The 14,547-nt window shown below is 40.1% G+C and overlaps 1 protein-coding gene across 12 annotated transcripts in view; it reads left to right on the forward strand.

Moving 5' to 3' along the window:
• adgrb3 (adhesion G protein-coupled receptor B3) overlaps nt 1-14,547 on the forward strand; it is an 835,097-nt gene that overhangs the window by 407,190 nt on the left and 413,360 nt on the right. For all 12 annotated transcript variants that reach the window (XM_063040268.1, XM_063040273.1, XM_063040274.1 and 9 more), the window contains one exon: nt 6,948-7,056. In XM_063040268.1, coding sequence (XP_062896338.1) covers nt 6,948-7,056 — 109 coding nt within the window. The remainder of the gene's footprint in view (nt 1-6,947; nt 7,057-14,547) is intronic.

The raw sequence follows: 14,547 nt of genomic DNA on the forward strand, positions 1-14,547 counted from the left end.
TTGTGGGCATCACTGAGTTGTGGCTGAAAGAAGATTATAGTTGGGAGCTTAAGATTAAGGATACACATTGTATCAAAAGGACAGGAAGGTATGCAGAGTGGCTGATGTGGCTCTTCATTGGTAAAAAAAATAAAAGTCAATTCCTTTGAAAGGAATCCTTTCAAATTCCTTCAAAGGTGACATTGAATCAGAAGACGTAGAAACTTAATGGGTAGAGTTAAGAAACTGTAACAGTAAAAAGACCCTGATGGGAGTTAGATACAAGCCTCCGAACCAGCAGGTGGGCTACAAATTTCAACAGGAAATAGAAAAGATATGCCAATAGGGCAATGTTACAAAAGTCATGGGAGATTTCAATAAGCACTTGGATTGGGAAAATCAGGTTTGTGAAGGATCCCAAGAGAGAGAATTTGTAGAATGCCAACAAGATGGCTTTTTAGAGCAACTTGTGGTTGAGCCCACTGGAGGATCAGCTGTTCTGGACTGGGTGTTGAGCAATGAATCAGATTTGATTAGGGAGGTTAAGGTAAAGGAGCCCTTAGGAGAGAGTGATCAGAATATGATAGAATTCATCCAGCAATTTCAGAGGATGAAGCTAAACTCAGGTGCATCAGTATTACTGTGGAGTGAAGGAAATTACAGAGATCTGGGAGAGGAGCTGGCTAAAATTAATTGGAAGGGGACACTAGCAGAGATGACAGCAGAGCAGCAATGGCTGGAGTTTCTGGATTTCTGCAATTCTGAAGGTACCAGACAAATAAATCCCAAAGAAGTAGTATTATGAATGCAAGATAACACAACCATGTCGGACCAGGGAATTCAGAGCAAACAAAAAAACAAAAAAGGGTGTATAATAGAGCAAATTAATGGGAGGTTAGGGAATTAGGAAACTGTTAAAAACCAACAGAAAGCAACAAAAAAGTCATAAGAGGTTAAAAGATGAAATATGAAGATAAGCTAATCAACAATATCAAAGAGGAGACCAAATGTTTTTTCAGATATGTAAAGAGTAAGAGAGAGGCAAGAGTAGATATTGGACCGCTAGAAAATAATCCTGGAGAGGAAGTAATGTGGGACAAGAAAATGGCAGACAAACTGATGAGTATTTTCCATCAGCCTTCACTATGGAAGACACTGGCAGTATGCTGGAAGTTCAAGAGTGTCAGGGGCAGAAATTAGTGCAGTTGCTATTACTAGGGAGAAGATGCTTGGGAAACTGAAAGGTCTGAAGGAAGAGAAGTCACCTAGACCAGATGGGATACACCTTAGAGTTCTGAAAGAGGAACCTAAAGAGACTGTGGAGGGATTAGAAATGATCTTACAAGAATCAATAGATTTTGGCATGGTTGCAGACGATTGGAAAATTACAAATGTCACTCCACTCTTCAAGAAGGGAGGAAGGCAGAATAAAGAAATTATAGGCCAGTTAGCCAGGCTTCTGTGGTTGGGAAGATGTTGAAGTTGATTGTTAAGGATGTGGTTCGGAGTAGTTGGAGGCAAATGATAAAATCGACCAGGGAAAATCTTGCCTGGCAAATCTGTTGGAAATCATTGAGGAAATAGCAAGCAGGATAGACAAAGGAGAATCAGTACAACTGAAAAGCGAATGTCGTAGATGGAGAGTAAACCTACTATGGAATTTTATCTTCGAAAGAGTGGTGGATATATTAATTTCTCTGCCTCAAATGTGATTATGAAAGATATTTATTACGTATGTCTATCAAGGATTATAACACAAATGTATGTAAATTGAGTTGATGTCTTTATCGTTCATGATCTAACCCAATAATAAAACAATCTCTGGGTCTGATTGACAGCTTCTATTCCCATTTTTGTAACTAAATACATTGAATAAAAAACAAAAGGTCCTAACAAACAATAAAAACAAATTACATCCTGCATCAAGTCAGGAATAATAGAATTAAGTTTGTACTTTGGAACGGTATCTTTAAATTCTCTGAACAGATAATAAAATCAAACTAAGTGCTCAAATCCAGCCAGAAAATACCTTTCTCCACTGTTAGCACACAAGCAAGCACTTCAAATCAGGTAGTCTTTTGTTCGAATTGCTTTATGATAACTAAATTAATTAATGACTTAAGAGTTTGTGTATGTAATCTTAGGTTTCTTGAACTTCAGGTTTGGTGAAATATCAAATGCTTGGACAAATCCTGGTTGGCAAATTTGCAGTTTGTTTGCCTAAGAAATGACAGATCACCCGTGGCATTTGACATCGTAAAAAACCTATTGACACAATGACATGAGCCAACGAGTTGGCAATGGGACAGTACTCATGGTATTCGATGTAGACTTCATTAAGGCCTTTTGCAAGATGTCACAAGGGAAGGTAGTCCAAAATATTAGAACAAATGGGATTCCAGGCAAGTTGGCAAATTGGATCCATAATTAGCTTGGTGATAAGAAATGGAGGAAGATGGTGAAAGGTTGTTTCTGTGATTGAAAATTGTGCCCAATAATGTATGACAGTGATCTGTGCTGAGACTCTTGTTGCTTGTTGTATAACTTAACAATTAGGAAAGGAATGTTGGAGGTCTGATTAGTATGTGTGAAATGACACAAAAATTGTTGATTGTGTCTTATGCTGTAGGATGATATTGCTTGATTAGTAAAAACAAAGGAAGATGAAGTATAATCTTGGTAAGTGTGAGATTTTGTACTTTGGGAGGGCTGGCTAGGGTAGGACATACATAATTAATACAGTTGAAATACTGTATACACATGATTGGACTGAAGTGGTTATGGAAGAGATTCACCAGGATGTTGCCTGGGATAAAATATTTTATTTATGAGGAAAGAGTTTCCTTGGAGCTGAGGAGTGACCTGTAAAAGGACTACACAGTAAATTAGTGGGGGGACTAGATAGAGTGACTAGTAGGAAACTTTATCTTACAGCAGAGGTGTCTAAAACTGGCACACGTAAGTTTAGATCTGTATACAATTCTTGCTGCCTCAGTAAAGCAGCCAACATAATCAATGACACAATCCAGCCTAGACATTCTCTTTTCTTACCCTTCCCACCAGGCAGAAGAACAAAAGAGCCAGGAAACAGGTACCACCAGGCTCATGAACAGCTTATATCCCACTGATATTAGACTATTGATTGTTTCTCTTCTACAAGGTGGACTCTTGCCTGACAGTCCACCTTGTTATGACCTTGCACCTTATCATCTACCTGCACTGTACTTTTTCTGTAACCATAACAGTTTATTCTGCACTCTATTATTGCTTTACCTTAAAGGGCTGTTGTGATGAATTGTCCTGTATGAACGGTATACAAGACAAGTCTTTCACTGTACCTCAGTACAGGTAACATTAATAAACCAATTTAAGAGGTTTAGATGGGAGGTGAGGAAGAATTTTTTTCACCCAGAGGAATCCAGAATGCATTGCCTGAGAGGGTGGTGGAGGCAGGTACACTTGCACCATTTAAGAAGTATCTAAAAGAACATTTGAATCCCATGGCATAGAAGACAACATACAAAGTGCAGGCAAACACAATTAGTGTAGATGGTTGACATGTACATGTTTCTAGATTGTGTGATTCTATAAAACTCCATCAAAAGGTGTAACATTACTCAGCAGAATTTATTGAATTACACACCCAGTAAAGAATCTATTTACTTCAGAAATGTTAAAGTATTCGCTGGAAACTTCATCAAACAGTCTACAGAGTTTATTTTAAAAAAGAGTATCTTGGGTATCTTATTGTAATTGAGGGAGGAACACTCCTCAATTTGTATGAAAAAAATGATGGTGTCACTATTTGTAACTGAGAGGACAGTTTCAGTCTGCAGCTCTTAAAGTTATTAAATAGTCTCGTTTACAAGTACAACAGCTGAAATCTGCAGTCATTGAGACTGCAATCAGTAACAGTTTCAAACTATTAGAAGTATTAATTTTAGAAACAGGCAGACTAAGGACTCCCAGAACACCCATAGAACAAGTGCAGCAATGGGAAGCTCAGAGAAGGTCTCCATTGTACCAAGAAACATGACTTCTAGGGATCGCACCAAGTAAGATGGAAGTGCAGGGCATAAAATCCACTTTCCTTACCCTCCTCCTGGCTAATGTACAGTCTCTGGAAAATAAAGCTAAAAATCTCAGAGCAAGACTGCAATACCAGAGGTGCATCAGAGACTGCTTAAGTACTTTTCTTCATAGAGACATGCCTCACCCCAGCACTCAAGACATGGCACTCCAGCCTGTGGGCTTTACCTTCTACCACTCAGACTAGAGAACAGCATCAAGTAAAGGCAGTGTACGCTTTATAATTAAAATTCTGGTGCACAGGCATGGTGATTTTGTCTCAGTCCTGCTGCCCCAACCTGGAAAGTCTAGGAGTCAAATGTTGTCCATTCTGTCTGCTGAGGGAGTTCATCCGCCATCGTCCTGGTTACAGTGTACATTCCACCCCTGGCCAGTGTCAAGTTTGCACTGGAGGAGCTGAGCCCCATGATCAGCAGACAGGAAGAAGTTAATCTTGATGTCTTCCTAATCATAGTGAGGAACATTAACCAGGCTACTTTGAAGAACTCTGACAAACTGCCCCAACATGTGACATTCAGAACCAGAGGAGCTAACACACTCTGTCATCGTCACACCTCCATCAAGAATGTTTATCATACCAACACATACCCACACTTTGGCAAGTACTATCATCTGGTTGTACTTCAACACCTGGCATATAGGCAGAGACTGAGAACTGGAGCACCACAAAGGTGTAGTCGAGAGAGGCGGATGAGTGTTTATAGGACAGCTTTGCATCAGTGGACTGCACCATATTCAAGGATTCAGAGGAGAAACTTCACAGCATAATTGGTAGTGATGCTTCACTTCCCTAAGAGCTCAATGCCTTTTCTGCACATTTTGAAAGGGAGAATAACATGATGTCTATGCAAATACACATAACATCTGGCAACCTTGTGAGCTCTGTCTTGGTAGCCGATGTCATAACTTCCTTCGAGAGAGTGAAACCTCACAAGGTGTCAGGCTCCAGTGGTATACCTGGCTGGGCACTGAAAACATGGTTAGCCAACTGACTGGTGTGTTCAAGGACATCTTCAACCTCTGCTGCAGTTGGAGGTTCCCACCTGTTTCAAAAGACAGCAATCGTATCTGTGTCCAGAAAGTGCAATGTCAGACATCCCACCTCTCCCGGAAGTTCAAGGAGTCTCCCGCAAATTAATATTGGCTCCCTGATGCCCGCAAATTATATACAATGTCCCAGAAGTTGATTTTTTTGAGAGCGAGTGTGAGAGAGAGCGAGAGAGCGTGCGCAAGAGCAAGAAAACAAGCACAAGAGAGTGAGCGCTAGAGAGAGAGCACGAGAGCAAGGGTGAGAAAGCAAGCGCGAGTGACAGCGACCACGAGTGAGAGAGCGCGAGAAAGCAAATGCGAGAGAGAGTGAGAGCAAGAAAGCACACGCGCGATAGAGAGAGTGCAAGAGCAAGAGCGAGAGAGTTCCAAAAAAAGTCAGAGTGGCAGAGTGTTCCAAAAAAAAAACGTATGTCACCCCAGACTACCCTAAAGTCTACCCCTGCCTAATAGGGGTCAAAAATAATGACAGTGTTGCTCGCTGCACTGTTTGCAACAGTGACTTTTCTATTGCCCATGGTGGGTTAAGACTAAAAGACATGTTGAGGTGAGTTTAACAGGTGTCATTCATTCATTAGCATAGCTAACATTATTTAAACTAGCTGGCTAGCTGCTAAGGAGCTACTCTATTGCAGACATCCCAACTCTCCCAGAAGTCTCCCGCAAATAGATGGTGCTACCTCCCTGAAATTAGTTTTTGCAGGGTGGGATGTCTGCAATGTGAGCACCTGCTAGTACTCACACCTACTGCAGTGAAGCACTTTGGGGTTAGTATTGTCCAGAATTCTGCCTATAACTCCTGCCTAAGCTAGGCAAGGACCTGGACTTCCTGCTGTTTGTTTGCAACCACAATAGATCTACAGCTGATGCAATCTCACTGGCTCTCCTCTTTGGAGCCCCTAGGCAACAGCAAAATATGCATCAGGTTTTTGCTTGTCACGTGTAGTTCATCCCCTTAGTACTTAGCAAAACTGGGCATGTTCCTCAGCAAGTGTATCCTCAACTTCCTTACCAGGAGAACATAGTCAGTGTAGACCAGTAATATAATCTTACGTTTTGTAGCTCCAAAACATACAAACTAATTGATGGGACCCAGGAGAATGTGTTTTCATTTCATTTTTTACTATAAGCGACACGCTCACAAATGATGTGGTGGCATATTGTCATTTGTCATTCAGATACGTTTACATATAACCCATGATGAAGTATTTAAATGAATAAGAATGCTTAATCAACCTATATATTTACAATTTTGCTCAAATATGACTTAAATATTAAATACACCTAACATCTCATCCTCAGTAATAAACCTGATTCTGATTACATGAAAGTAGCAGAAAAGTCAAAAATTGGATTAACCTGTCATGGAAGAGAGTAGGAATCCTGTAGTTTGAAGTATAACCCATCAAATTTACCTCAGGTACTGTCACTAAGATTGATTATGTTAACCAATTTAATCCTAGATCACAAACAAGAGAAAATCTGCTGATGCTAAAAATCCAAGCAACACACACCAGATGTTGGAGGAACTCAGCAGGCCGAGTAGCATCTACAGAAAAGAGTACAGTTGACGTTTTGAGCCAAGACCATTCAACTTTGCTAAAGGGTCTCAGCCCGAAACATCGACTCTACTCTTTTCCATAGATACTTCCTGGCCTGCTGAGCTAATCCTAGATCATCTTGTATTCCTCTTCTCAATGATTGACTCAGCTCAAAAGACTGTTTACAATATTTGCAAAATCACATCTACTTCTTTTGAATAACATGTCACTGATTGACAATTCGAGATGCCAATCTGAAAAATTGTACTTTTTTTTTCTTTTTTTGCACAGGTCTATCCCGGTTCAGTGGAGTTAATGCAAGTAATTGAAGATTTCATCCATGTAGTAGGCATGGGGATGATGGATTTCCACAATTCCTATTTAATGACCGGAAACTTAGGTGGGTGAGATTACAGAAGCTTTCTTATTGGTTGGTGAATAGCTCTTCTCCAACACAAAGCACTTGCACTGCAATCATTTATGTATGTTTATAGTTACTCCTTCCAAGTATTTTGGCTGATATATTTGAGGGTTTCAAACATTATTAGTTCTGTGAGACTTTTCTTTGCTGCTGTAGTCTTTTTTACTTTCTTAGTATACCTTTCATTGATGAAAACACCAAAGATTCTGCAGATGCTGAGGATCTTGATCAAAATGCACAAAATGCTAGAGGAACTCAGTAATACCGGCAGCATCTATGGAGGGGAATAAACAGTTGACATTTCATGCTGAGACTTGATAAAGTGGCTCAGACTGAAATATTGAATGTTTTCTCCCCCTATGGATGCTCCCTTTTTCTGATTCGTAATTTTCAGTCTTTTCTGCAGTGCAGTTAGGAAATTAAATTATGTTAATCATGTGTGTGGATCATGAAAAGATAATATCCTGTGACAGAGAGACTGAAAGAGGAGTGTTCCTTCTCAATCAGAGAAGGTTAACACGTGTGTTAAAAATGTAAGAGTAACTGATGCAACAAGAATGGAGAAATTGGTTCTGCTGAATAGTGGACAAACCATTGAGAAGTCCTCGATTTAAGATGCTCAATCTGGGGAGCAAAGAGAAGATATCAGTGTTTTGTGTAGTGAATTATTATAAACTGCAAGGCAAAGATGCAGTTTCAATTGCAAGATTCAATGGGTACTCAAAATACTATATGTTTTAAAGGAAGCAGTCACAGCCAATGAGAAAGGCACAGTTTTGATTCCAGTGCTTTGAGTGTCCACTGTAATGAATATACCGGCGAGGAATGCTTTTATGGGCCAGCTGACCATTCATTGAAATCTTTCTAATTACCTTTCTGTCAAACTGTCTGGTCACTTTGGGTGAGATGAATTGATTGTGCTGGATCATAAGTAGTGCAAAACCAAATGAGATCATCTTATTTCCCACAGTTTTGTATAGAAATATGTGTGTGCGTGTGTATATATAAATAGAATAGACATCCGTTAGATTCGTGAGACCATGGATTTGCACTGTGCAGGCCTGAGCAAAGTTGTATGGAAGACCAGTAGTTGCCCAGGCTGCAAGTCTCCCCTCTCCATGCCACCAATGTTGTCCAAGGGAAGGACACTAGGGCCGATATAGCCTGGCACCGGTGTCATTGCAGAGCAATGCGTGGTTAAGTGCCTTGCTCAAGGACACAACACGTTGCCTCAGCTGAGGCTCGAACTAGCAAACCTTCAGATTACTAGACCAACACCTTAACCACTTGGCCTCGTATCAACACAAAATATATATATCCACACATACACACACACTTACATACATACGCAAATATACTTTTCCCATTGGTTTGCGATTATTCTGTGCTTATTGTTATGAATGTAAGTTTTCTGATATCCTATTCCAGATGCTAAACTTCCCAAATTTGGATAATGGTGCAGAAATTAATGGCTTCCAATAGATTTTCCATCTCATGTATTAGATTTGAGGGTTGGGAATTCTCCTAGGTCCTCTAATCTTCACATCCATATTCCTAACCCACAAGCAGTGGACTGTGACACAATGTACCAAGATCAAAGGTCCAGACACTCATGAACTTGCTTCACTTCGTTCTCCAATTCAAGCAAATAAAATGCTGGCCATCCCATTGTGGAGCCTCTGATGAATGTCAGAGGCATTTCTCTGATCACACTAAGACTTTAAGATCATTAATCCAGAAACATGAATTTATATTCTATCATGGCAGATGGGGCATTTGATTAATGAAATAAATCTGGATTTTACAAAGAGCGAGTCTGAATAATAGTAATGAAAATAAGGGATTGTCATAAAAACCTATCTGGTTCACTTTGGGACAAGAAATCTGCCGTCCTAACTGGTCTCTTTGTGAATTAGTTTTTCACTATATCTCAGTAATATGTGACAATAATAAACCAATTCCAATTCCATCTGTGCGAGTCTAGTCAAAAATATTCATTTTGTGGTCAATGCAATCATCTCCCAGCATGGGAAAGGTGTTCAAGAAAGGGGAACAACATTATGCAGACAGAAGGAATTATGGACCATATGCAGGTTCAGGAACTGCAGAAATGAAAGAACAAGACTTCAGAGATGGAATTCTGAGAACTGCTGCCAGTGTCACAATATTAGTGAATGCTACCAAGGCAGGTCAGTGTATGGTTGTGACTGACCGTCACACCTGAACAACATTGGGACCAGTTCTTGGGTAGGATAATCTTAACATGATAGTGTACACTCAACTGAGAATATAACTAATGATTTAACATTAAGGTGAATGAGTGTTGTGTGGAATGACTTAAACTTAATTGAGAAAAGTATCACGATATGTATTAAGATGCGTGGAAGATTATGAGAGGAAGTGAAGGAAAATGCAATACAGACCAATATGGTTAGAGAGTAAAAGTGCAGAGATATACTGAGAAAACTGAATAACAATAATAAGTGCAGTTGTGACTATCTACATAATGTGTAGGTAATGAAGTTCCACATCACATAAGAAGTGCAAGGACTTTGACATGTAATATTCACCTCTCTGATGCACTCAAATAAATCAACAGGTGCAAAACTAACCTTAATAGAACCGTTGACAAGTAACTTGGAAATGAGCAGCTCAGCAGACCACACACCACTTTCCCATTTCACACCTCTGAGATTTTGTGCGTTTTCTGTACACCTGCCCCATCGGCTTTCTCTCTGTAGGAGGATGCTAGAACGGTCCCATGGTAAGACTATAAATTCAAGTAATGTAACTAATTGCTTTGTGGATTACTTGCTGAAGGGATCATGACTCAGTGCATTCAAAACTGATGTGTTGGAGGCCTGGCAGTAAATGTATCATGTTATCTCAACACACCTCAATAAATCCCTTTATGCTGCACAATCCAAAGCAAAGTCGGCATTATTAATTTCTCTAGTTTCACTTGCTGGATGTGGATAATTGTTACCATGCCACTAAATCTCATATAAAAAAATCCAGTTAGATCCAGATTGTTTTGTGTATTCACAGAAAAAAATGCATCACATTTCATAACCACTTGCACTGATGTAGTGTCTTTAACCCAGTAAAATGCTGCAAGGTGACTCACAAGTTTGGTTATCAAACAGAATTTGATACCTAGCCTTAGAAGAAATAGCTAATTTAGGTGGTTAAAACTTGGTCAGAGAAATACATTTTGCATGATCTTCTCAAAGAATAGTGATAGAAAAGCAGATGAGTTTAGGCAGGGAGTGTCACTCAAGGCCTCAGCAATTGAAGACATAATTGCTAATGATAGAACAAGGAAAGTGGAATGCATTAGCAGTATGGAATAGAGGAGCTCAAAGACCGCCCAGGTCTCCTGGAGGAGAAAACAGAAATAGAATCTGAACCCGGTACAGTGGGGGCTGGCAATCTCTTTTGCATATCAGAAAGCATTGAAATCTACTAAATTATGGATGTATGTGTGTCTGAAAAGCAACTACAAAGATCTCTGCTGTGTGACCCTGACAAATAGCTAACAAACACAGTTATGACTCTCGTACATGCCCTGAAGAAATTTCCAGCTTATTTACAAGCCCCAGCCAAACTAGGACTGAGAACATCCTGGAATCAAGGGAAACTATCTACTACTTAGACAGTGTCCACAATTTTGTTTGGAATACTCAGGAGAGTTTGCCTGCTATACTTTAAGCTCGTATTAACCATCTGAGCAGATGCAAATAGTTCAACAACATCTGTGCTAGGCTATTGTTTTTGACTACAGCTCCACCTAAAATACTATAATTCCGAGCAAACTCATCTTGTAAACCCAAGACCTGGGACTCAACACTCCCTTTGCAAATGGATCCCTCACTCCCTGACCAACAGACACAATCAGTAAGGATAGGCAGCATTACCACTCACATGATTACCTTAAGACTAGTGACCCACCAAAATGCATCCTCAACCCCATACCCTACTCCCTATACACTCAACAGCTGTGTGGCTGGGTTCTGCTCTAAGTCTGTAGGTGACACCACTGGACGCATCTCAAATAACAATAAGTCATAGTACAGGAAAGAGATAGAGAGCCTAGTAACATGGTGCCATCACAACAACATGTCAGCAAATCAAAAGAGCTGGTCATTGACTTCAGGAAGAGGTTGGGTGCGTGTACTTCTGTGTACATCAATTGTGCTGAGGTCAAGATGGTTGAGACCTTCAAATTCCCAGGAGTGAACATCACCTATAGCCTGTCCAGATACCATACCCAAGCTTTCCTAGTCCTCTACCACCTTGCAAGATTGAAGAAATTCAGCATGTCTACTTTAGCCCCATTGACACTCATTGATTTTTATTGAAATACATTTGGAAAGCATCCAGTACGGAAGAGTCGCAGTTTGTTATGTCATCTGCTCTGCCCATGACGGCAAGAAACTGCAGAGAATTGTGGACACATGTTAGTTCATCACAAAGACAGCCCCCCCCCCATGAACTCTGCCTATATTTTTCATTGCTTCAGTAAAGCAGCCAACATAATCAAAGACCCTGCCCACCCTAGACATACCCTCTTCTCCTCCCTCCATTGACCAGAAGCCTGAAAGCATGTACCACCAGGTTTGAGGACAGCTACTGTCCTACTGGTGCAACAGATCCCTATTACAGTAAGATGGGCCCTTTATCTCACATACTGCTTTGATCTGATCTTGCACCCTATTGTCTACCTGTCCCTGTAACTGCAATACTTCACTCTGTATTCAGTTATTGTTTTACCTTGTTCTGTCAATGCATTATTGTAATTAATCAGTCTATATAAATGATGTACAAACCAAGTTTTTCAGTGCTTCTCAGTATATTTGACAGTAATAAACCAATTTTACCTGCTTACATTACAATGACTGGATGTGGACGTAATTCTCCCTCAGCATTATTGTTATCAGTTAGTTCTCTAATCAGTATGAGTTTCCACGCTCAAGTGCCTCGAGTTGAATTTGAACTTGAGTGCTACCAATGGAGCCACAAGTGATAAGTGAATGCTGAGTTTTCATAGTTTTTTTTTACCTAGGACTCTTTATGCTAAAGTTTGACTGTAGTGTGCAGGGCAGGTGAGGCCATTTGCAAATAATGCTGATGTAGAAAAACCCAACCTCACAGAGACCTCAGTGCTATTTACAGAAGAGTTATTCATCTCTGGCTTACCTATTCAATCTTTCTAGTTTGTTTAATGTCTATTGATCATGTGTCCAAGAATCAGTGATTGGAAAGGTGTCTCATACAGCAGATTGATGAGTAGTTTAGGGCGTTGGGAGTGGAGGATGCATTAAATCACACAATTGCTCTTTGGGAGCCTTACGGAATGGAGAGCCACTACAAGTTTATATTTTAGAGAAATTAGAATATTTTATTCTTTGTGCAAGTGTGCTGAGTGGAGAGTTTCTGATCCAGATTTTCCAACAGATATTCCTACAATGATCCCTACAAAGAAAGTTGAATTTGATCAGAAGCCCCAGCTTTAAGTTTGCGTACTGAAACAATGTCATTGAGTTAAACAGGGTGATGCAACAGAATGTTTTAACCTGCAACAGAGTGCTTACGTTTTTCACCCTCATCCAGAGACTGACCATAAAAGTCACTGAAATGTGAACAGACGGCAGGTGTTGCTGTGCCGAATGAAGTGGAAAATGTCCATTTGGAGCTTTGCTGCTTTGTTAGAGTGGCATAAGTGCTGAGATGCCGGATGTTCAGAGATATCGTTCTGGGCGAGTCTTTAAACTGAGCTCTCTCTGATCGCTGCAGAAGATCCTATGGCAGTATTTTGAACCAGAATATTGGAGTTATCTGTGTTTTTACTAATATTTATCCCTGGGATAGCATCATTAATATACTCAGTCATTTATCACAGAATATTTGTGCGAGCTTGCTGTGCAAAAACCAGCTCCAGTTTCCTTCATTTTAATTATAACTACAATATAGAAAGAAGTACTTCCATTGGTTGTATAGGATATGAATGTTCTTTCTTTCCTTTCTTCCTTTCTTTGTATTGTGATCCCTTGGTCAAAGTTGGACCCAACCTCCACCTCTATACATTTGCACTTGAAACTAAGCTTTAGCATTCTAAGTAAAATTGAACTTCAAATTACACTCAGTGGCCACATTACCTATACACTTACTTGTTAATGCAAATATATAAACAACCAATTATGTAGCAGCGACACAATGCATAAAAGAGTGCAAACATGGTCAAGAGATTCAGTTGTTATTTAAACCAAATATCAGAATGATGAAGAAATGTGATCTTAAGTTACTTTGACAGTTGGTGCCAGACAGGGTGGTTTGAGTATCTGAGAAACTGCTGATCTCCTGGGATTTTGACACATGACAGTTTCTAGAGTTTACAGAGAATGGAATGAGAAACAAAAACATCCAGTGAGCAGCAAACATGCCACGTTAATCAGAGAGGTCAGAGGAGAATGACTAGACTGGTTCAACCTGACAAGAGGGCAGCAGTAACTCAAATAACAATGTGTTACAACAGTGGTGTGCAGAAAGGCATGGTTTCTTTAAAGGAAAATCCTGCCTGACAAATCTGTTAGAGTTCTTCGAAGAAGTAACAAGCAGAGTGGACATAGGAGAGGCAGTGGTTGTCAATTTACTTGGATTTTCAGAGACGTTCAATAAGGTGCCACATATGAGGCTGCTAAACAGAATAAAATCCTTTGGCATTACAGGAAGGATACTAGCATGGATAACAGAATGGCTGACAGAGGGCAGCAAGTGGGAATAAAAGGGGCCTTTTCTGGTTGGCTGATGGTGACTAGTGGTGTTCCTCAGGGGTCAGTATTGGGAATGCTGCTTTTCACATTGCTTGTCAATGATTTAGATAATGGAATTGACAGACTTCTGTCAAAGTCTGCAGATGATATGAAGACAGTTGGAGGGGTAGGTAGTAATGTGATTGCAGCAGGACAGACAAATTGGAAGAATGGGCAAAAATATGGCAGATGGTATATAGCATTGGGAAATGTATGATAATGCATTTTGGTAAAAGGAACAATAGTGCGGACTATTACCTAAATGTGGAGAAGGATGGAACATCAGGTTGAGTCTGTGGTAACGAGGGCAAATGCATATTGGCATTTATTTCAAGGGGAATAGAATATCAAAGCAAGGAGATAATGCTGAGCCTTTATAAGATTAGTCAGACTGCACCTGGAGTATTGTCAACAGTTTTGGGCCCCATATCTCAGAAAGGATGTGTTGCCATTGGAGAGTTGAGAGGAGGTTCATGAGGATGATTCTGGGAATGAAGGAGTTAACATATGAGGAGCTTTTAGCAGCTTTGGGCCTGTACTCACTGGAATGCAGAAGAATGCAGGGGATTTCATTGAAACCCACCGAATGTTGAAAGGACTAGATAGGGTGGATGTGGGGCGAATGTTTCATGTGATGGGGGTATTCAGAACAAGAGGG

Source organism: Mobula hypostoma, chromosome 2 (genome assembly GCF_963921235.1).
Source record: "Mobula hypostoma chromosome 2, sMobHyp1.1, whole genome shotgun sequence".
Taxonomy (NCBI): Eukaryota; Metazoa; Chordata; class Chondrichthyes; order Myliobatiformes; family Myliobatidae; genus Mobula; species Mobula hypostoma.